This window comes from Sardina pilchardus, chromosome 20, assembly GCF_963854185.1.
Source record: "Sardina pilchardus chromosome 20, fSarPil1.1, whole genome shotgun sequence".
Lineage (NCBI taxonomy): Eukaryota > Metazoa > Chordata > Actinopteri > Clupeiformes > Clupeidae > Sardina > Sardina pilchardus.
Window position 1 is genome coordinate 14,131,368 of NC_085013.1, and position 22,500 is coordinate 14,153,867.

The 22,500-nt window shown below is 45.8% G+C and overlaps 1 protein-coding gene across 1 annotated transcript in view; it reads left to right on the forward strand.

Annotated features, from left to right (window-relative positions):
• Positions 1–22,500, forward strand: part of dlgap2a (discs, large (Drosophila) homolog-associated protein 2a) — a 158,979-nt gene that overhangs the window by 64,835 nt on the left and 71,644 nt on the right. The window contains exons 4-7 of the mRNA XM_062523513.1: positions 4,695–4,731; positions 4,807–4,820; positions 7,715–7,759; positions 18,029–18,031. Of these exons, the coding sequence (XP_062379497.1) occupies positions 4,695–4,731; positions 4,807–4,820; positions 7,715–7,759; positions 18,029–18,031 (99 nt within the window). The remainder of the gene's footprint in view (positions 1–4,694; positions 4,732–4,806; positions 4,821–7,714; positions 7,760–18,028; positions 18,032–22,500) is intronic.

The window sequence follows — 22,500 nt, forward strand, 5'->3', positions numbered from 1 at the left end:
CACACACACACACAAACACACGCACACAGACATCACACTTTGCCATGAGGTGATGGACCTATGCGGCGAGGGGAGGCATAAATCTGTGCCGATGCCCCAGGGGCTGATGGGAAAAAGATGTGAGAGTTTATAGTGGCCCCAAGCCCCTGTGCAGCAGGTGAGCTTTGTAATCATAACACCCCTCTGTATTTAGACCGCTCCTCTTTTCATTCAATGCAGTTCCGCCTCAAGTGCTTCACTCGTACCTTTTTAGAGGACAAAAAAGGGATCTTTTCAGCTTGCCACTAAAGCACAAGCAAGAAAAACATCAAGAAATAATGGCAGACGGATGCGCAAGGTGTTTTGAAAGCAGAAGAGGGCAGCGCTTTGAGAAGAAGTGAGAGCTTTGTGCAGAGATGCTCAATATACAAATAGAGTGCAAAATGACAGTTTGCTTTAGCCGCAGCGTGACTTTCTCTGTTGCTCCTGTTCATTCTGTAACTGCACGTTGTCTCTCATCGTGTGGAGTTTGCGCTCAGTGCTAAACCATGAAGTCAGAGTCACAGTGACGTCATTCACAGTCACTCAAGGACTCCCTCGTCTGTGTGTACAACCCACCCGAGACGTCATAGCCCCCCCGCCCCCCAACACACACACACACACACACACCACCACCACCCACTCCAGTCTTGTAACGAGAAGCTCCATGGTGATGTGCAAAAGCTGTCCTTTTGAGGCCGGAGCATGTGGCTAGAGGTCTGAGTGCCCACCCCCTCCTCTAATGACGTCACGAGTGCTGACATCACCTCCCAGGCTGAAGCGGCTAGCTAGCGGAGGCCACTCTCTGGGTCTCTATGTGGACGCCTGGGCGGCTGTCGGAAATGTCAGACTGCAGTGATTTATTTTTAGAGACCTCAGTGTCTGTCAGTCCGTGTCTTATCAGTACGATCGTGATCATGAGTAATCGACTGTTTTTATATCACAAGTCATGCGACTTTGTTTTGACTATGATGACAGCAACCTGAGCACCCTCTGCTAATATGAATACTTGATTGAAAAGACCTGAAGGACAAATCCAACCTCCAAAGAACAATGGCAGGCTTGATGTTTGTCCATGATTCTTGTGAGTTGAATTGCACTGTGTTGGGATTTGCATGAGCAGGCCCCAGCCCAGTAGCCCTTACACAGATGTAGTCTGCTGTGCCACTTTGCTTAGTGTAAAATCAATCATTCCAGTCTGATGTTGTGCATTGCTCCAGCTCCCCGCAGCTGAGGTGGACATTGGGGCTCCTCGGGGAGCCTCCCAGTGTAGGTAGTTTCCTGTTGACGCAGTGTAATTAGCCCTCGCGAACAGCGACCGTGTACGGTGAGCTCTAACCTCCGGCTCCAAGAAATGCCACCTCAGCTCCGGGAGTGGACAGGGCAGCTCAGGGACGATGGCAGTTAGATGAAGGTATGGAGCTCTAATCAATGTCTGACCGCAGGAGTAATTCTGGCCATTAGACATGTACACTGCACGTCTGTCTCTCTCTCTCTCTCTCTCTTTCTCACTCACTGTGAGTGTATGTGTGTGCGTGTGTGTGTGTGTGTGTGTGTGTGTGTGTGTGAGAAAGAGAGAGAGAGAGAGAGAGAGAGAGAGGCCATGTGTGTGTGTGTTTGTGTAAGTAAATCACAGCTATTGATTCCTGCAAATTGTCCCAAATGAACAGAAGTACCATTATTTGCCAAAGAGCATGTGAATGAGCTCACTGCTCTCAACGTAAGACGGCAGAATTTATTCATCCGGGATTTAATACAGCCACTTAAATCTCTGGTATCTCTTATCTGCTGCTCTGCTCCTCTGCTCCCAAGGCATTGTTCAGTCGGGACAAAGATTGCCAACTACGGAATATTCTAGATGTATTTGATACCGTTAAGCAAACAACAATAGAGCAATATATTGCCGAGCTGGTGCAGCTTTTGTCTGTCCAGGCAATCTTTTCGGTGGTGAACAATGACTGCCTTTCTTGGCAGTGGGGAGGAAGCACAGAGTGGAGCGGAAAGTTTGGTTTTTCCCACAGTTCCTTGGCTGCGATGATTTAATCAGGTTTCACATCGGCTCTGCCTCTTTGCCCAGGCTAAAAAAAGACGAGAGCAGAAACTCAATTAGCACCTCTTTTTCTCACTTTTTTTCTTCTTTGAACCGCAAAAGATGACAGATATACACACACATAGATATGTGTCTGTGTGTGTGTGTGTGTGTGCACGTGTGTGTGTGTGTGTGTGTGTGTGTGTTTGTTTGCAAATGGAATGATGTTGTGCGTGCCTGTACAAATGCATTGCTGCAGTGAACATGTGCTGGAGCATGTTATCAAATTAGTCCAAAAAACGATGGTGGTGGTGGTGGTGGTGGTGGTGATGGTCGTTGCTTTAATTAGTTACATTGTCAGTTTCAACATCGTTGCATCATCACACATCTGTATGACCAAGTGCAGCATAAATGGTGTTCTTCTGCAAGGATGCTTTACAGCAGCACAAGCACTACTGTACATTGGCCCAGTCATAGTGTGTTTGGGAGTGTGCTTTCTGATGTCCCCTTTAATGTGCGGCTCCTGTAGCCTACCCATATGATCGTGGCCATATTGTGTGCACTTTATGTCTGTAAAGTCCGCACTGTCCGTACAGGAAGCACACACGTAGTGGTGTTGGTGCAATTTTGCACGGCAGGTTACCTAGCAACCAAAGACAGTAGGCAACACACACACACACACACACGTGACACGTGCATACATTTCTCATCTGGACATGTAGGAGAAGCACATTGGACTGTGGTTGTGTGCATTGTGCGCGCAGTGCAAGCCTGTATGGCTAAAAGTGGTCAATTGGTCAAACATAATCAGAGCCCATTGGAGTAAACGCCTCTAAATACTGCAGGGCATTGCCTCTTTAGCGGACTGTGTGATTGGCTGCCTTGCCGCCTCGGCTGTTTCGAAGAGAGCAGCAACATTCTGCCCAGGAGCTGAGCTGGAGAGGGATTACAGGGAGTGGTGTGTGTGTGTGTGTGTGTGTGTGTGTGTGTGTGTGTGTGTGTGTGTGTGTGTGTGTGTGTGTGTGTGTGCGTGCGTGCGTGCGTGTCCATGCATGTGCATGTCCTTGTTCGTATGTATATGCAAGCGTGCATGACTGTTTGAATGTACTGTATGTGCACGCGTTGGATAGAAGTAGGCACTTTGAGATTGATTTAGTACTTAACAAAAGTGAATTTAAGAACCACACTCTTGCCTTAAATACAAGCCTGGGAGCAGGACTAATGAAACCAATTGCTTCAACTCTTCCAAATATACAACAGGGAAGTGGAGAGCTGGGCAAAGTAATTAACCCAGTAAATTTTCACTGTGTTTAGCCGAGTCCCCGCCATTTAGCTCTGTGTGTTGGGTTAGGACCGTGGACGCAGACTCACTGGAGGGCTGGCCAAAAAACATTAAGCAGCTAACAGATTTATAATAGCAGGCATTTATTATTTTGTCTTTAGCATCATTAAAACAGGCAACATTAATATAGAACTGGGCTAGACAAAAAGCAGCATTGTCATGATAAACCGCTGGGACGCTCGTTGTGGTGCTGGAGGATGTTTAAATGTCTAAAACACGTACATTAATCTCGCTGTCAGTGAGTGGACCGTTTCGCAGGTCCTGTGAATGTGTGTGGGTGTTTACAACTGTGTGAAGGAGTGAATAGGAATCAAGTAACAGTAGGCCTAACAGGTAACAGTTCTGGCTTTGGCTACATGAAGCATCATCAAATTATTGAACAATAGTTCCTTCAAGGACCCTTAACTACCTGCCAGAAATCTTGAAATCCACCACTCCAACACCTCTCTCGTGCTGCATTGCTAGCACTGTCACTTCTGGTCTTGTCTTGTTAAAGTGTGATTCAACATCAGCGACGCTCGCTCTATTTAAGACTAATGTGGCATGTTTTTTTTCGGCAACATGTCTGCCATACAGCTTCTGCACAAGGGTTGCGAGGTTGTTGTTAGCCCAATCAGGCAGCTAATTGATTTAGTTAGCTATTAAGAGCAGCCACTGTAGCAGTGCAATGCTAGAGATCTCGGTGGAACCTCTGGAGGGACGGCCCTGCAAACAGGACAAGACAAGAGTGCTTGTGAGTGCTCATCACCGTGTATAATTATCTGTGCCTGTTCACCAATTACAAAGGCTGCTGACAGAACGAGACGGAAAACAGAGCGAATGAATCATATCTGTTTGTGTGTGTGGGAATCCACGCCATCTTGATGCCTAACTAAGCAGTGCCATTGGGTTCCTGGAAGAACCATGTAGGCCTATCTGTGTGATGCAAACAGCCTGTCTCTGTGTTTGGAGTTCTCTGTCTCATTCTACATTGATATGCTGTATGTTTAATAGATATCGCTCCCTTCAGTCCGCATACAGAAATGTACTTCTGTGTGATTCTGTGCAATTCTTGCATCACAATATATTTTAGTAGGCATGCTTTAGCATCACACAAGGTTTATGAAAATGACTTTTGAGACTTAGATGATGAAGTGTTGTTTTTTTGTTTTGTTGTTGTTTCTCCTCACTCTTCATGATCCCACGTATTGACCTATTGCTTAAACAACACACAGCTGAAACTCACTCCCCCTGAGCGTGTGGAAGGACTGGAGGGCCCCTGTGGTAATCCCATGTCTCTGTTTGTGTTTTGGTTCTCGTTTGTAGAATCACAGTGTACACTGTGTGGTGAGCCTGAAGGTGAGTGTGCCGCTCTTTCCAACCTTAACCTCATCATCAACGCTTCTGCTGACCCTCACACAGCGCACAGGGACGGGAGGGGGGCTGGGGAGGGTGGGGGGGGGGTGGGGTATTGGATAGTAAATCTGGGCAGTCGAATGACCATCGCTGACCACAAACCGCTGCTTTCCCATCAAGCCTCCGCTTCTACCAGTTCATCACTTAACATCTGGCCACCTCTCATGACCCGACCCCATGGTGGGGAAACCGTCGCCGCCGGCAACTAATATGGCTGTCATCCCTTGTGGAAGAGCTGCATGCGTTGTGATGTGTGGTGGCTGTTGCCGCACTATAGTGCTCATTCAGTTTCTGCTCTTCTCCAGTGTCTTAGTGTGTTTCTCTCCCTCTCCCTCTCTCTCTCTTTCTCTTACTCTCTCTGTACTCCTTTTCTCTCTTGGTTCTTCTCCTCTTCCTCACATTCCTCATTCCTCCGCTCTCTCTCTCTGTGCCCTTTTTCCCTGCAGCGTTCATTTTCTAATTCTCAAATGCTCCCTTTTCTCCTTGTTATCTCTCCTTTCTTTCTTTTGTCCATTCTCCCAATCATTCTCTCTCTTTCTCACCCTCTCTCTCTCTCTCTCTCTCTCTCTCTCTCTCGATGTCTTTGTGGAAATATTGTGTGCTCTCAGATGAGCTCGTCATTGCTGCCTGTCGATGTTTGTGCTGCTCAGTTCTGCTTTCTCTCTCTCCCTCTCCCGCCTCCTTCTCCCTCTCCCTCTCTCTCTCCCTCCCTCTCCCTCTCCCTCTCTCTCTCTCTCTCCCTCACCCTCTGTCTTGGTTGCTCAGTGACATGCTCTCGCTGTGACACACATCACATACACCACCCAGAGCAGCAGTAACAAATCTGAAAACTCAGACCCAGAATATCCTCCTCAGTGTCTTCCAGAGAGACAGACATTACAGCACACAGTACAAGGGATGGGGGAGAGGGGGGAGGTAAATCATTACAGTGAGGAATGAAGAATGAAAATGGCAAATATGAATACAAAAATAGCAATGGCAAGGCTCTCGCTCATAACCTTGCCAGGATGTTGCTATATGCATCCCCAAGTCATCTGAGTGATTCCTCATGTTCAAAATCAATAGAGCTCTGGGTTGGCCTCTGATTGGATTAAGACGTAATGGAATTGACTGGACCAGTTGCGTCTGTGACCCTGCTGCTGAGAGGAGACGAGAGCAGACGAGAGAAAAGGAGAGGAAAGGAGACGAGAGGAGAGGAGAGGAGGAGATGAGAGAAGAGGAGGGGAGAGGAGAAGAGATAGGAGAGGAGGGGAGAGGGGAGGAGGGGAGATGAGAGAAAAGGAGAGGAGAGGAGATAGTAGAGGAGACGAGGGGAGAGGATAGGAAAAGAAAAGAGAGGAAAGGACAGGAGAGAAAAGACAAAAAGGGGAGATGAAATAACGGAATGGATGAAGGAGGGTAGAGAAATGGACATCAGAACAGAGGAGGGGAGAGGCTAGCTGGGCCCTGCCCATCTGTATCTTCTTTCATGGCGATCTAGTCTGGAACACCATAGTTCATAACAGTTTCCCTCAGACAAGAAAAATGTTAGGCCAATCAGTGATGAGAGGAGAACACCAGACTGAAACGTATTGTGATAAACAGTAGCAGAAATACCTGCAAACATCAAAAAATGCAGTTGGAAAAATGCAGAAATGCATTTACAGCAAAGCTAAACCCAGAAACGTTGTCTCCTGACTCCTGCTGTTTCTTGTGAGTTTGTAAAGTTTAGGCAAAGTAGGAAGCAACGTTAAGAATCAATGTGATTGGCTGGATCAATGATCTCAAAGTTAAGTGCAGATCGCGATTCAAGTGTTGGCAACTAATCTCAATGTGGAGTCACAAGAATCTATTCACTTTGTGAGTGAGTTTGGATTTTCCCAGGCTAGGGAGAGGCAGGGAAGCAGGACTAATGTAGAAGAGAGGGTGGGAGTGGAGTGGGGAGCACAGCTAGAGAGAGAAGAGAAAGTAAACTATTTGTAAGTATTGCTCTAGTTAGTATGATGACAGTGTCCACACACCCCATACTATAGCGATAAGGACATGAAGAATGATATCACTGGGGATCACTTCCACATTCTTCAGTTTTAAGAATGCTAAAAAGCTGACAGCCAATCATAATCAATCAAATTCCAGACATCACATTCAACATGAGGAAAGAGTTTCTGTGACGTTTGGTCTGTGTGGACTTTCATATCATTATAGTTATGGATGTCTTAAAGGGATAATCCGGAGTGAAATGCACTTTAGATCAATTTTTTCGGACTATTGGGAGTACATACGTTGAGTTGACACCAAAATCATGTCATTCGGATGTATTTTGAGAAAGTTCGAGGTCACCGTTTTTAGCCAAAACTCGTTAGCCTGGAAGTGACCGGGGCAAGTCTTTTCGCCGCTACAAAACGCTATTTTTATACCTCTTCTACTGTTCCAACCAACACTACACTTACGTGGTAGTGAGTAGAGGGTCCCTAAAGCCAAACCGAAGTATCCCCACGTCTTTATGTGGTCGGATAGAGAGTCCAGAATGAATTTAATCGAGTCAGTACCTTTCCGGAAATGTCACTGCTGCAGCTAGCAACGCGTTAACAACATTTTAATAACATTTCCGGAAAGATACGGACTCGATTAAATTCATTCTGGACTCTCTATCCGACCACATAAAGACATGGGGATACTTCGGTTTGGCTTTAGGGACCCTCTACTCACTACCACGTAAGTGTAGTGTTGGTTGGAACAGTAGAAGAGGTATAAAAATAGCGTTTTGTAGCGGCGAAAGGACTTGCCCCGGTCACTTCCAGGCTAACGAGTTTTGGCTAAAAACGGTGAACTCGAACATTCTCAAAATACATCCGAATGACATGATTTTGGTGTCAACTCAACGTATGTACTCCCAATAGTCAGAAAATTGGATCTAAAGTGCATTTCACTCCGGATTATCCCTTTAAGAGCTATCGTTCCTGGTGTGGACGGCCCTGGAGAGAAGAGAGAAGATAGTGGGGAGGGGCAAGAAGACAGGAGAAGATGGAGAAACTGAGGAGAAGTGAGGAGAGGAGAGGAGAGGGGGGGAGGAGGGGAGGTGAGGAGAGGGGAAGAGAGGAGAGGAGAGGAGAGGAGAAGGGAGGTGAGGAGAGGAGAGGGGAGGAGAGGAGAGGTGAGGAGAGGAGAGGGGAGGAGAAGAGAGGAGAGGAGAGGGGAGGGGAGGGGAGGTGAGGAGAGGATAGGGGAGGAGAGGAGAAGGGAGGTGAGGAGAGCAGAGGAGAGGAGAATGGAGATGAGGAGAGCAGAGGAGAGGAGAATGGAGATGAGGAGAGGGGAGGAGAGGTGAGGGAAAGAAGGGAGCGTTGGAGGAGGAGAGACGAGAGGAGAAGTGAGGAGAGGGCCCAGGGGAGAGGCGTCCCTCACAGATGGGGCCGGGGCTGCAGTGTCCCTCAGTGCCTCTGGACACACACTGTGCTGCATGTCCCAGCGCTCACCCACTCAACACTCTCACACAGGGGGCCCATGCCCCTGTTGTCACACTACACATGGACACACACACACACACACATGCATGATGTACACACACACACACACATACACACACATGCGCATGCACACACACCTACACGCACACGTGCACACACACACTATTTCTGACACACATACTGTACACATACACACACACACATGCGCTCACAAAATCACACACACATATGCACGCATGCACTCTCTGTCTTTGACACACACACACACACACACACACACACACACACACACACACACACACACACACACACTAATATATGAATACAACCCAGAGGCTCTCAGACCTGAAATGAACTAGCCCCAGAGAGATATGGTATGTTCTGCACAGCTGAAAAGGGCATGTGTTTTGAGAGATAGATAGTGTTCATGCATGTGTGTGTATGAGTGTGTGTGCGTGTGTGTGTGTATGGGGGGGGGGATGCGAGGGATAAGGGGAAGAGAGAGAGGCCAGGAGATAGAGAGAGGGAAGTAGATGGAGAGAGCGAGAAAGAGAGAGAGAGAGAATGGTGCAGTTTGCCCTCTCAGAGATAATACGTTGCAGTTCCTGAAAGATTTCAGCTGGGTGGATGAATGCAAGTGTGAGGCATGGCCAGATGCAAGGACCAGGGAGGAAATGTCAGGGAGAAAGAGCAGCTCGGAGAATCCAGCCATTACAGAAAGCATATTTGTGAAGGGTTATTTAAGCATATAATGTGTGTGCGTGCGTGTGTGTGTACGTGTGTGTGTGTGTGTGTGTGTGTGTGTGTGTGTGTGTGTGTGTGTGTGTGTGTGTGTGTGTGTGTGTGTGTGTGTGTGTGTGTGTGTGTGTGTGTGTGTGTGTGCTGTTTGAGTGTGTGCGCGTGTGCACTAGGGCATGTTTGAAAGTGAGTGGGCGAGACATAAAAAAGTCAAAAGCGAGAAAATCAGTATGTCAGTGGATGCGAGTCAGTGAGGCTTATTGCCTTCAGGTAATCCCCATGCGCAGCGTAGGACATCATAAGAAAAAAATAAATAACACACACACACACACACACACACACACACAGTCTTATCTCTGCGCCCTGGCGTGAAGCAGAAGCCACGGGCCAAGACCAGCTCCTGCGCCGAGGCCCACACACTCACTCACTCACTCGCTCACTCACCCCCACTGCCCAAAATGCACGATATCATCCAAATAGAGGCGGAAAGTTCCAGAAGGCCCAGTGGCAGTGCAGTGACGAGGCATGGGCAGACTCTTCGTCTCTTGGAAGAGCATTTGCTTGCCTCTCCCAGTGAGCAGCATGGACAACGCATGCGAGCCACACTCGGTTCCTCCGGGTTGTTCTAGCATGTTCTCCTAATTTGTCTCAAGGCTGGTTTTTTTTTTTCTGTCCCATCCCTTCTGGCCGCGAGGCCCCACTCAGTGTTTACGGCTGCCGCTCCTGCGGGTTCAACACATAATATAGTGTGTGCTGCTGCGTGTGCTGGGCCAACAGAGACTGCGATGACCAAATGTTTGTCATCCCCAAGTGGGAAAGACAGAAAGCGGAAGTGAAAGATACAGTATTACCTTCCTTACTTGGAAAAACTACCTCGGAAACATTATTTTCAATGACATGTTCACTTGACACAATAACTTATGAAGTCAGCTACAACAATTACAGTATGTATACTATATATATATAATATGAGTGTGTATATATGCAAACACACTTAATTTTTCATTAGTCAAATTATCATTCAATTTTGCTACATTAGTTTGCAGAATAGAATTGAATAAGATAGACTACATCAGAAAAAACAATCCTCACTTCAGTTTCCTGAATGGATTTATTAGGACAGTAAAGCTCAAGTAATAAATAGAGCCCAAGTCATACTGAGCGTGTGCCATCATTAAACAACTCTAATGGCATTTTAGAATGATTTTTATGGATCGGTCACCACAGCACAGGGAAGACTGGTGGATTGGAATTTCTTGGATGCACACAGTACAAACAGATTATGCAGATGAAGTCCAGTAGAGGAGAGGAGAGAGAGGGAGAGAGAAAGAAAGAAAGAAAGAAAGAAAGAAAGAAAGAGAAAGGGAGACGGTCAGAGAAAGAGACAGTCAGTTTTACTCAGAGACTGAATCAAATTAAGACCATCCGCACATTGCAGTCGTGCCATCGCAGTGTGTAACACATCACGACGGAGTTAGCTGACCACTTTTAGCCGCGCGGGTGAGATGCTTCATGTCACAATCAGATAATTACTCAAGGCAGATAATGAAAGTGGGAATGTGAAACCCTGCTATGTGCTCCCATACTTCCCCCTGTACTGGGCTGTCACTGTGGCTTTGATGAAGTACAACTCATTCCGTTCACAGTGCACGCGGTTATTCAATTTTTCTATTTAAAAATGATCAGTATGCCACGAGCCATCATTCAGTGGCGTGCGTTGATTGTATTAGACAACTATGTGTTCATGCGATTGTGTGTGGCGGCCTGTTCTCAGTGCCACGCCAAGGGGATCCAAATGGAGATGTGTGTTATCGTGCGGCTGGAATGAAGGATGTTGTTGTTGCATTACCATGAATTCCCCGAGCCCCTCTACCGCCGTTTTCTCTCGTTGTTTACCCGAGTGGTCTCGAACTTACCCACACCTCAGTCACAAATGGCAAACCGACAGTCATCTCGGCGTTGCATGCTTACTTGTTTGCAAACCGGCATTAGGGGAGCTGATAGATTGTAATTGTAGGTTGTGAGTTATGCAGGCGCGTCCCTGGGGGAATTGCATTGTGCTACACTGTACACCTTTCCTCTTAGAGAGCACAATCCATTGAGTGGAAATGGGCCCCTATTCATAGGTTCCATTTCATATGCACCGCAGGAAAACCTCAAGCAAACAAAGTAGGACATTCAATCCCACACTGGAAAATTGAAAGGCAGTGTTAATGTAATCATTAATGCTCGCAGAGGCTGTTCAATAAATAAATGGGAATGGATTATTCGTCTGGGTGTTTGAATGCAAAACTGAGGCTGGCGGCTGGTGGGGTGTGTGTGTGTGTGTGTGTGTGTGTGTGTGTGTGTGTGTGTGTGTGTGTGTGTGTGTGTGTGTGTGTGTGTGTGTGTGTGTGTGTGTGTGTGTGTGTGTGTGTGTGTGTGTGTGTGTGTGTGTGGCAGGCTTGTGCAAAATTCAGAATTGAATTGAGAATGACTCCTAAATTCCAATTCAATTCTTGAGTTTGAATTGAATTTGAATTGAGGTCAAAAACAGGATGCAGAATTACAATTCGAATTTGAATTAAGGGAAGCAGAATTGAAATTCAATGAAATTCAAATCAATTCACATACATAAATTAAGGGTACACTGCAAATTATTTGATTCTTATCAAGATAAAAAAAAATACATTAGAAGTGTTAGATCATTTACATTGTTTTAAGAGTGAATTTCTTACTTTAAGTGTTCAACTTTACACTATCTTAAATCAAGCACATCTTTTTTTTTGTCTCAAATAGGCATTTAATCTTAACATTAGGTAAATACTGTTAAAATGAGATATTTTACATCTCTCCCTCAAATTCTCATCAAAATAAAGCTTGTTTTAAGATTCAGTAACAAGAAAATTTGACTTAATTTAGGATGACATTTAAGATTTAAGATATCATCTTACAGTTTTTTCCAATCGTTTAGACACAATTTTGAAAACAGGGCTCTTTTTGTCAAAACATATCACACAATTAGCCAAACACCACACCCAATCAGCAGAACATAACAGATTGTTAGCAAAATTGAATATTTCTGTCAAAACAATAAACACATTGATAAAACCTTATACTGTTCTCATCACTAACACATTCTTTGAATGATTCTACACTGTGTCCATCTTATACACACCAACACAATACATTCAAAACACATATGTAAAAACCCTCTTCCAATATATGGATCTTATTCAGAAATATTGTTTGAGAGCATTAGGATAATTTAGATGACAAAAATATTTTTGATGAACCATCATCAAGCAATGCACAAAACTGATGCTGCAGGCAATATTTCTTTCTTTCACTGTACCATATGTTCAGTTACAGTGACAAGTCAATCAACAGAAAATGGCAAAAGTATAGTTCTTGCTACTGTAAAGTGTAGAAAAATACAAATCTGTACAAAAACAAAAAGTACTGTACACTTACAGTCACTGAAGAAAAACTAAAGCAACAATACAAACAAGTAACAACAATACATAATACTCTAATCATCTCTCTGTCTAGCTGGATCAGGCCATAAGAGTTCACCACATCACAGGCTATGGGTGCCTCTCATTTGGGCTTTTATATGTCCTCCCTCGCTCCTCTGGCCTCGATCCTCACTGATCGACATAAAGAATGATGGGGCGAAAACAATGGGAGAGTCTATCCAGTGTTAGTTGTAGATCAGTGGGAACGCCCCTCGAGGATCGAGCATAACACACCTGAGTGCTGCGTTTTCAATTTTGCACATGTGTGCTTACACACCTGGTGGATGTGATTATTCAATTTCTTCATTAGTGTGGTCATTGGCAAGCCAGGGCTTTATCATGAGAAGGAAGTACCTAACAATCTTTATCTGTGTCTAAGGTGTGAAAATGTGTTTTACGTTTTGACATTCACTGTGTGTAATGTTTCGCAAAAAGTGTGAAGCTGAATTTGTGCTTACTGTTGTACTACTCTGCGCAGGCGTTTGCTTCTTAAGTGTTAAGTATTGTTAACTGTCTGTTAATCTTAATTTTAGTGTGTAAACGATTGGAAAAAACTGTAAAAACAGCAGTTTATGCTTATATTTATAGTTAACTGTAACAACTTTAAATACACGTAATCTAGACTTGTCACAAGCTGTGGCACTGTGGCACAACAGGTTACAGCATTAGTACCATGTACTCGTGCAAGTACCCACGGGGACCCGGTTCGAATCTTACCTGCGGTCATATCCCAATCACTTGCCCACTCGCTTCCTGTCTATCTTCATTGCTCTATCTGAATAAAGGCAAAAAGTCCAGATAATATACTTGTAAAAGTAATATAATCTGGGTCAGTTTACATTTAAGTAACCTAATTTTACAACCAGCATTTCAGGCTAATATTAAGTATATTTTACTTATTTTGGGGATGTAAAAAAATATATTTATAAGTAATCTGATTTTAAAACTAGCAATTTCAGCTTATGTTAAGTTTCCAAATACCATGTTTATTTCTAGATTTTTTATTTATCTTAATTCCCAAAATCTTGTCAAGTGAAATTATCTTGCTGCATGGACAGAACACTTGTTTTGAGTATACCTTTTACCTCAGATTTAGTGTTTTTATCTTGTTCTTAGACACCCTTTTTTTGCAGTGTTTAACAATTAAGTTTCACAAAATATGTCAGATATGATCTCAACAAACACACAATTTATAATTGAAAACAGTAATCAATTACATTTCCAATGTAATTTTCCCTGAACTGAATGTATGTGAGATTCAACACATTCGTCCTGTTATGTGACTGTGAATTTGTTTTGAATTACCATGAATTGAATTCCACTTCCTGTCATTCCAATTCCAATTCAAATTCAACTTCCTGTGGGGTGGGGCCAATTCAATTCAAATTCCAACTCATGAATTGAATGGAGGCAAATTCTAAAATTCGGAATTGTGCACAAGCCTGGTGTGTGGGGAGGGGGGGGGGGGGGGGCGTTGTTAATGCGAGTATTTGGCGGTCTCAAATAGCCTGGAAAAAAAAACAAGAGGAAAAACAAACAATGCCCGCCTCACCAGTCAGTTGTTTGTAATGATGAGGGCATATTAAATTATCATTATCCTCTAGACCCCCTTCTGCTTCTTCCTCAATTACTTTCGAGTTACTTACTAATCAAGTAAAACGAGATATGGGAAAATTTCTGGTCCCAACTTAGTTAAAACATATTGTGGAGGGGGGAGGGGGGGGGCAGGGGCCTTGTTTTGTCTCCACGGCTGTTAGGGCAATTCCCTCGGTGGTTATTGATGTGTGTATTCGACAAGGCTTTTTACCAGCATTCATTCAAGGCCAGAGCTGGATCTGGGGATCCCACTGACGCAGGCCCTCCTCACCTGAGGGAGCAGCAGGGAGCAGGGGGAGCAGGAGGAGCAGCAGGGAGGAGAAGGAGGAGCGGGAGGAGCAGGAGGAGCGGGAGGAACGGGGCTAGCGCTCCAGCTCTGGAGGTGCACTTTAAGGTCGAGGAGGCTCAGTGGGAGGTCTGCTTCACATCTACTCTTGACAAGAACACACACACATACACACACACACACACACACACACACACATATATAGTTGTGCTCATCACTGGGATGGAAATGAGGATGTGACTTTTAGTAAATGCCAGGGGCGAGGAGAGTTTGGGCTTTGAGCCCTGGAGCCGCTCATTAGTGCTGGATTCATCACCACCCAGTCCCTGACAAAAGGGCCCAGGCACTCACCACAAATTAGAGGAGAAGGTGTGTGTGTGTGTGTGTGTGTGTGTGTGTGTGTGTGTGTGTGTGTGTGTGCATGCATGCCTGCGTGTGTGTATGTATGTACAGTATGTGCGTGTGTGTATGTGTCTGTATGCATGTGCGTATGTGCATATTTATGTGTGTGTGTGTGTGTGTGTGTGTGTGTGTGTGTGTCTGTGTGTGTCTGTGTGTGTCTGTGTATATAATCAGATGGGCCTCAGCTGTGGCTTCTTAGTTTGATGCTCAGAGCCGGTAGCACAAAAGGAACTTTTAAACTGCAGATCACCATCCACCTACGCTCTTAACACTTACAGTATGTGCTCTGTGTGTGTGTATGTGTGAGAGAGAGAGAGTGTGTGTAGGCTGGGAGAAACTTGGTCCTTTTGTGTTTTAGCTTTTTGTGTGCTGTGACGTAAATAGTGACGAAGTAGCATCAGCATTTGAGCCTGGAGTCAGTTCATATTTTACGTGGTTGGAGACAAACACAAGAATGGCATTCAAAAACACACGGCTGAGTTTTTAGTTATACAAAAGTCTTTAGGTTTGAGGGGAAGTGAGTTTAGGGTGATGTTTAAATTCTCTGCCATTTGAGTTAGAATGTGTGGATTTGACAGCTTGTCAGCTGGGTGATAACCGCCTCAAATGACTAACAACATGACTTGGAGAGCGGGGCATTACTGAATGAGTTAGCAGACCTGTAGGCCTGTTATTTGATAGGTCCCAAGACTTATAATGAGTAACTTGTTTGTTATTAGCGTGTCATTGAAGTGTATGGATTTATAAGAATCCCATTAGTGAAATCAAGTACAATGAAAGGAAAACCAGGCAACAGATTGAACAGGTATTGCAACGCCGAGTACTCCATGTACTTCAGATGTTTCTCTTACTCAGACCGCGCAAGGTTACCCAGGCCTCAGGATCACGTTGTTGTTGAATCCATTATCTTTGACTCGTCGTATTCCTTCATACGGTTATATGTCTGTTTGCTCACCAGGGTGGCTTCATGGCGTATTACGCATTATCCTCCAAGAAGCTCCAAAGCTAAGAGTTCTGGGAGAATCCTGCAATTTTGCTCTCTCTCTCTCCCCATGTTGCTGCACCAAAACCAGGTTATTGTCTGTGTTCCTGCTCTCTGGGCTTTCTGTAAGCTCTGGAGCTATGTCTAATAGAATTAGGTGTAATGCATATTCCCTCTGTGGCCTCCGAACAGTCTGTATTGAATTTGGAGCACATGGATTTTTAATCTCCAAAATCCATTTACATTATTTGGCGGCTAGACATGCAGGGCATCTGCCAGGCTGCATCTGAGGTCAGTGTGTGATAAAACAAACAGACACAACCCCTAACCCATCATTCAGCATTAGATATCAGCAGTGCAGGCTTCAGACGTCCATATCAGCTTCAGTGGATATGATCTACTGTAGTCTATAGAGGGGAGGGGAGGAGAGGAGAGGAGAGGCTTCAGGGGCAGTCATATTTACAGGTCCAAAAACACAGGACATGAGCACTAATGGAAGTGTTCACCGCTGCTGGCTCAGAGGCTGCTCAAATCCCTTGTGTCAGTGGTGGTGAGCACTTGCATTAGATTCAGCCTGGCGTGGAGGGTGGCAGGAGTTGACAGGTGGGAGGTCTCAAGTGCGCACGGCACCCTCCATCCTGAACGCTGCATTGATTAGCTCGCTCCGTCTCTGGAGGGCTCGACAGTGGACTGTGGCGTCCAAGATCCCCTCGGTGCCCGTGTCTTTGTTCTTGGAGCTCATCGTCCTTCAAGGGTCCTTCTGCTTGAGTCATATCCACTGGCTGCCTCTACGAGCCGCCTCCGACACTGATCTGCAGAGCCTCGCCTTGAACTCCTCATTCCTCCGGCAGCCTGATGGTATAGACGCCACCACAACAGATCCTCTGCTGCCCTCTTCAACTGATAGACTTTAGTATTCTAGTCATGCTGGTTCCTGCTTCTGTTTCTGCTGCCACTTGTAGACGTCCAGACTCAAGTTCTCCTACAGAGCTGTGAGCTCTATGATATAAGCAGTCTCCAGTGAGGGGGACATTAGTGCCAAATACCTTGGTACCTACAGTAAGGTTGGTGGAAGCAATTTGACATGGAAAGAGTAGCTGCTGGCAGATGTCTACCAGTTTCCACCACCATCATCACCAGCAGTCGTCTTAGCTGCTGTCAGTTGTCCTTACACAGTGATGACATGTCCAGAGTTGACAGGACGTAATGTTCAGCAGTTCATTGTTCCTCTAGGTGGTGAGCACTCACATGAGACTCACTCAGTGGACAGTATGTGAACCTGCCTAAGGGGTGTCAAATTAATCTTACAGAGCCGGGTGTTTGTTCAGGGAGTCCCATCATTTCACTATGAGTCTTGAGTGTCACATAAGATAATGCACAATACTATACTGATTTTTCCCATCTCAAGAAAATCCAAATATTTGTAGTAGTTCTTGTTGCAATATAATTCTACCAATAATATAGTAGGAGACTGTACACCAGTATTCTGTAAATCTCACAGGCTTCTTGCACAGCACGGGAATTCTGGGACTTCGCAGCTTTTCACTGTGTTGGAGCAGGAGCTTTATGTCACCAAGCAATCAGAGAGGGAACATCACAGAGTGCCTTGGGCCGCCCACTGAAGTGGATTAAGCAAACAGGCCATTAAAAGTGTAAATGCTTTCTCCCAGCACAGGCCCTGTACTGTGGCTTACTGTCAATGGGGCTGAGGAAGTGCTGTGAAGAGGTCTTTTCAGCCCGGTGATTAGCCTTAAATATGGCACAAGTATTTTACCATGGCACAGCAGTTCCTGTTCAAATCAACCAACAAGAAAATTGTTCTTGATGTAATGGCCATTATCCGCTAGACAGGTGCAAGGGAGCAACAGGCAGTTAAGTGCAAATGTTGTTATTTTATTTGTTACATCTGATTTAAATGTTACTAATGGCAATGGAAGTGACAGTAAGTGACTAAGTATTTATGATAATTATATTATGGTGTGTTAGAAACTGTATCACTGCACATTGATCCCAGCACAACTGCTTATAGTGTTTGCTCTCACTGTATATTTGAAGGAAAGATGGCAGGGACCTTATGATAATGCTTTGTGCAAATGGACAACACCAATCAAATTATTCACAATCAGAGCCATCCAAGAAATTATAATGTTATACACTATTCATTTACTACAGAGTAGCGCTCCCAGCCTTGTGTCCCTGTCCTGGGGCTGTGTTTCAGGCCGATGTCTGGCCCAGGCTGGTCCGGTGGGTCTTTGGGACCCGTGTGGCATGCCAGACTCAGTGGCTTGAGAAATGAGTTGGTTTCGGGGGCCAGACAGAGCGTCCTCTCAGGGAGGCTCTGGGCCCCATCACCATCGCCTGTCCGCCCGCTCCCATAGACTCCGGCCCGGAATGGAGCAGAGATTTCCTCTTTTTTTCTTCTCCATTCACTGAAGAGTGTCACCTCTTTCGAGTCTAGCCCCCTGGATTTCCATCACAATCACAATTGGCAGAGAGGCCGGAATGGGAAGCGTGTCCCAAGTGGGCCACCATACGGAGAAAAGTTGTTAATCGGCTTTGAGCAGCTTTAAGAGGCCAACTCAATTGTTTTGAATGAAAGAGCAATCTTGTCCAACGCACTGAGCTGACTTGAAATGTTTTCACACAGTGTGGCCGATTTACCAGGTAACTGCCACCGGAAAACCTCAAGGCACAATGTAGCACGTCTAATCTGCTTTAGTTTATTATGCCTCCATACTGCATTTTAATTAGCAGCGCTAATTAGCCTATTGACACTTTATCTCACATTATGTCAGCAAAGCCATAGTAGATCTCTATCAATGGTCTTGCATAACTGAATAAAAACAATGTGAGCCGCACGCTTCACACCCCTTTGGATTATCTGTCTTACAGCTAATAGCAATGACATTTGAAGTCAGTCATGTGATTTGCTCGTTTCGAAGGAGAATTCCTCTGCTTGGTTCAATCCTAATTGGGGACAGAGGAGTCACCTGCCAGTTTCAGCCAGTTTCCCTGTGTTTTTATTACCCAAGCAAGGAGAGCGAGACGCGCGTCTCTGTAAATGACCTTCAGCATGTAAACAGCGCCGCAGGCGTTCCGGTGGGACGCGGTGCAAACTAACATTGAGTAGCTGTCACCGCGCTCCGCGTCCTGACACCAACATTACTCACCTGCGCGTCACTGCCCACCGCGAAAAGGCGTGAATGGGATTCCTCTTTTGGTTCTTCGAATCAATTTCCACTCCCACTCACGTCTGACAGAGATGCACCACGTGGGACCGAAAAGATATGGACCATGTGGGACGGTCAGATGGAGGGGAATGGGCTCTGGTTGAGCGAGGTGGTCAAGGGCGGGTTAGCGGAGAGGGCGCTAATGTGTATGGAATGACCCCTGTGTGCAACCATGTGAGTGGAAGTGAGCAAGTGAGTGAGAAAGTCTGGTGAATGGAAGCAGGTCATGTCTCTCTAGTGTCCAGATGGGGATCACTGGTTGCTGAGAATCATTGAAGGAATGTTTCCAGTTAACCAGAATGCTTTTGTTTAATGTGAAAATATATGTGTATGTGTGTAGGACACATTCATACAGTACATACCCACTATTCTCTATGCTATGCTATCCCTGAGTCTAATTCAAAAGCCCTGGTGTTCCTGCCTCTATAGAGTTAGAAAATCGGAAGCGAACACGTCCTTACACAGAGGTCTCTGGCATTATTTCTCAGATTGTTTCAAAGCTCTTTCATTCTCAAAAGCACCGCTGCCTTTTATATTTACAAAAAAAAGAGATACATGACTTCCACTGACCTCTGCAAAGTATCAGGTTGGATTTAAGGCTTTTATGCAAATGGCATCAAATGAAATGCATCAAAAGGACGCCGCGTGTCGAAGTAAAGTGTTAATGGTGACACGGCGAGTTTTATGGCGGTCATCAGCGAGCGGCGCTCTGAAGTCGGACTTCCCCTGCGGGCGCCCGGCGCTCCCCTTTGAAAGGCTCGTTAAGGCAGAGATTTGGCCTTGGGATGAAGCGCCGCTCTTTCCATTTTGTTTCATGGGAGGGCAATCACCCCAAACACACACACACACACACCATACATATGCACACGCACACACACACACGCACACACACACGCACACACACACACACACACACACACACACACACACACACACACACACACACACACACACACACACACACACACACACACACACACACACACACACACACAATCCCCCTCCTCATTCACCTCCCCTCCAGCTCTTTAGATATTCAGATGGGTAGAGCCAATTACTCTAACAAGGCTGCTATACGCTGACTCTCTCTCACTGCCCAAACTCACCTCATATCTTCCTCCCGTATGGGCCTTTCCACAGTTGCTCCCTGTCCAGAAATAAGGCTTTTACAGCCCTCCTTTGTTAGACTCTAGGCTTTCATTAATGCGTTCTCTACAGTGATGGGAGTGCTGCTGTTAAATGGCACACACTAGGGTTAATTAATGGGAGCGGCATTAAAAGGTATATATTGTTTTTTCATTACTGTGCTGGAGGTATACTTCCCTCCATACCACCTCCGATGCAGATTGGCTTGATTTTGCTTTCCATTGCAGTGTGGGAGGTGTGATAAGGAGTGTGAATGTGTGTGTGTGTGTGTGTGTGTGTGTGTGTGTGTGTGTGTGTGTGTGTGTGTGTGTGTGTGTGTGTGTGTGTGTGTGTGTGTGTGTGCGTGTGTGTGTGCGTGTTAATGCGTGTGTGAGTGTGTCTGTGCCAGCATGTGGAGCCTGCCACGCACATGCCTCCCTCTCTTTTCACTCTTTTGGAAGCCGACCGCAACAGGGAGCCACAAACAGCTCTCTAATGGCCGTCATCTGGATAACTTCTCAGAGAGAGAGAGAGAGAGAGGGAGAGGGAGGGAAAGAGAGAGAGAAGGAAAGAGACTGAAAGAAAACATGAAAGTGGGAGAGTGTGGGTGTAGAAAGAGCAATAGAGGGCTGAAAAAGAGCATCGGAGAGAGGGAGGGTAAGACAAAATAAAAATGTGTGTGAAACGGAGGGGCAAAAACGTGTGAGCTAGTGGAAGACAGCTGGAGAGAAAAACAGAGGGAGGCACATGCAGGGAGAGGAAGATGGAGAGATGGAGACATGGAGAGAGAGAGAGAGAGAGAGAGAGAGAGAGAGAGAGAGGGGAAAATACTGTAAAGAAAGTGTGCTCCTAAAAAAGGGAGCCTACAGGCGATTGCAAGCTGTTTCACGTTGGCAGGATGTCACAGTGCCTGGTTGCACACAGGCTCCATTAGTGCAGCAGCAGCGGCAGCCGTCAATTACCATCCCAGAGTCAGAGCCGCGCCTCCCCTCTCCATGATCCACTCTCGCACCGCACCACACATAGCTACCACACTGCACCGCACCTCCACACCACACTGCACACAGTCACCGCACCACACCGCACCGCACCACACTGCACACAGCCACTACACTGCATCGCAACGCATCGCACCCCCACACTGCACCGCATACAGCCACCGCACCGCACCATTCCACTGCCCCACTCAGATGGCCCTGATGGGCCAGAGGTGCTAGCCTATTATTCTCACCTGCTGGGTGTGGAGCACTCTTTTTGGCTGCTCCCAGGTCTTAAAATGGTAGGGTGATGTGTGTTTGTGTGTGTGTGTGTGTGTGTGTGTTTGTGTTGGTAGTGGCCTGTGTTTGTGTTGGTCAGGGCTGCGTTCCCCAGAAGCTTTGTTACGATTGTCATAACAGAAAACGAGCAAGTATGAGAGAGAGAGAGAGAGAGAGAGAGAGAGAGAGTGTGTGTGTGTAAAATGGTCTCTGTCATTTAGCAATATTTGCAAGGAATTGCATTCCATTTCTGTGAATCTAGTGTCAGTAGTCTGCCTGGCGTTCAAAGGGAAATCTGTGGCATGAAACTCTCCCTATCTCTGGCTCTTCACAGCTAAGCTCATTACAGTTCCAATGCAAGACACATGCGATCATGGAGGCCAGCCAGCCAAACGAATATTGGGGGACTGTTTAGTGGTGTGTGTGTCCCAGCATTCCTGAGACCTGCTAGGGCTTGAAATGTGGACAGGAATAGAATGTGAAATACGACTGTGCCGTGATATTTAGCTTCATCTCAGTCACTCTGCATGAAGATGTACATTAGCATGTGCTAGCGAGTATGTGTGTTCACTGTTCAGTCTGCTCATATAGCTGCCAGTCTCCTGGAGAATGTGAATGCAAATGCTCCCTGGATCACTTCAGTGCCATCAGCATGCATTACCACCCTCTCATTTAGCCAGGGCCTTGGCTCAAAATCAATGCAAATACTCGCAGGATTGAAGTCACCTTGAGCCCTTGAAAGCATGTCAGAGTCCATAATAAAGATGGGTGTTTTTTCAGCATCCGTCCATTTCTTTTCTTTTTTACATCCCCAATATTTTCTCTTTCACACTAGAGCACTGAAGTTCCCCCAGCACACACACACACACACACACACACACACACCTGATATGAAAAGCCATTAAATCGCATCCATTCATTTTTATTTGACCCGCCACTGAGAACTGGTTGTCACACATGGTTAATAGTTGTGGGGATAGCTGGCTTCACAGGCTGTTAACCAATGGCAGCTGAGGTAAATACGAAATTACTGACCCCAAAATTAAGTGATTTACCCTCAGCACGTCCTGCTCTGTTTTCCCTAGGTTGATAATACTTGGGGTCTCGTGCAGCTTGAATGTGAATTCATGTGGCCAACGGCAAACGTTGGGGGGCTGT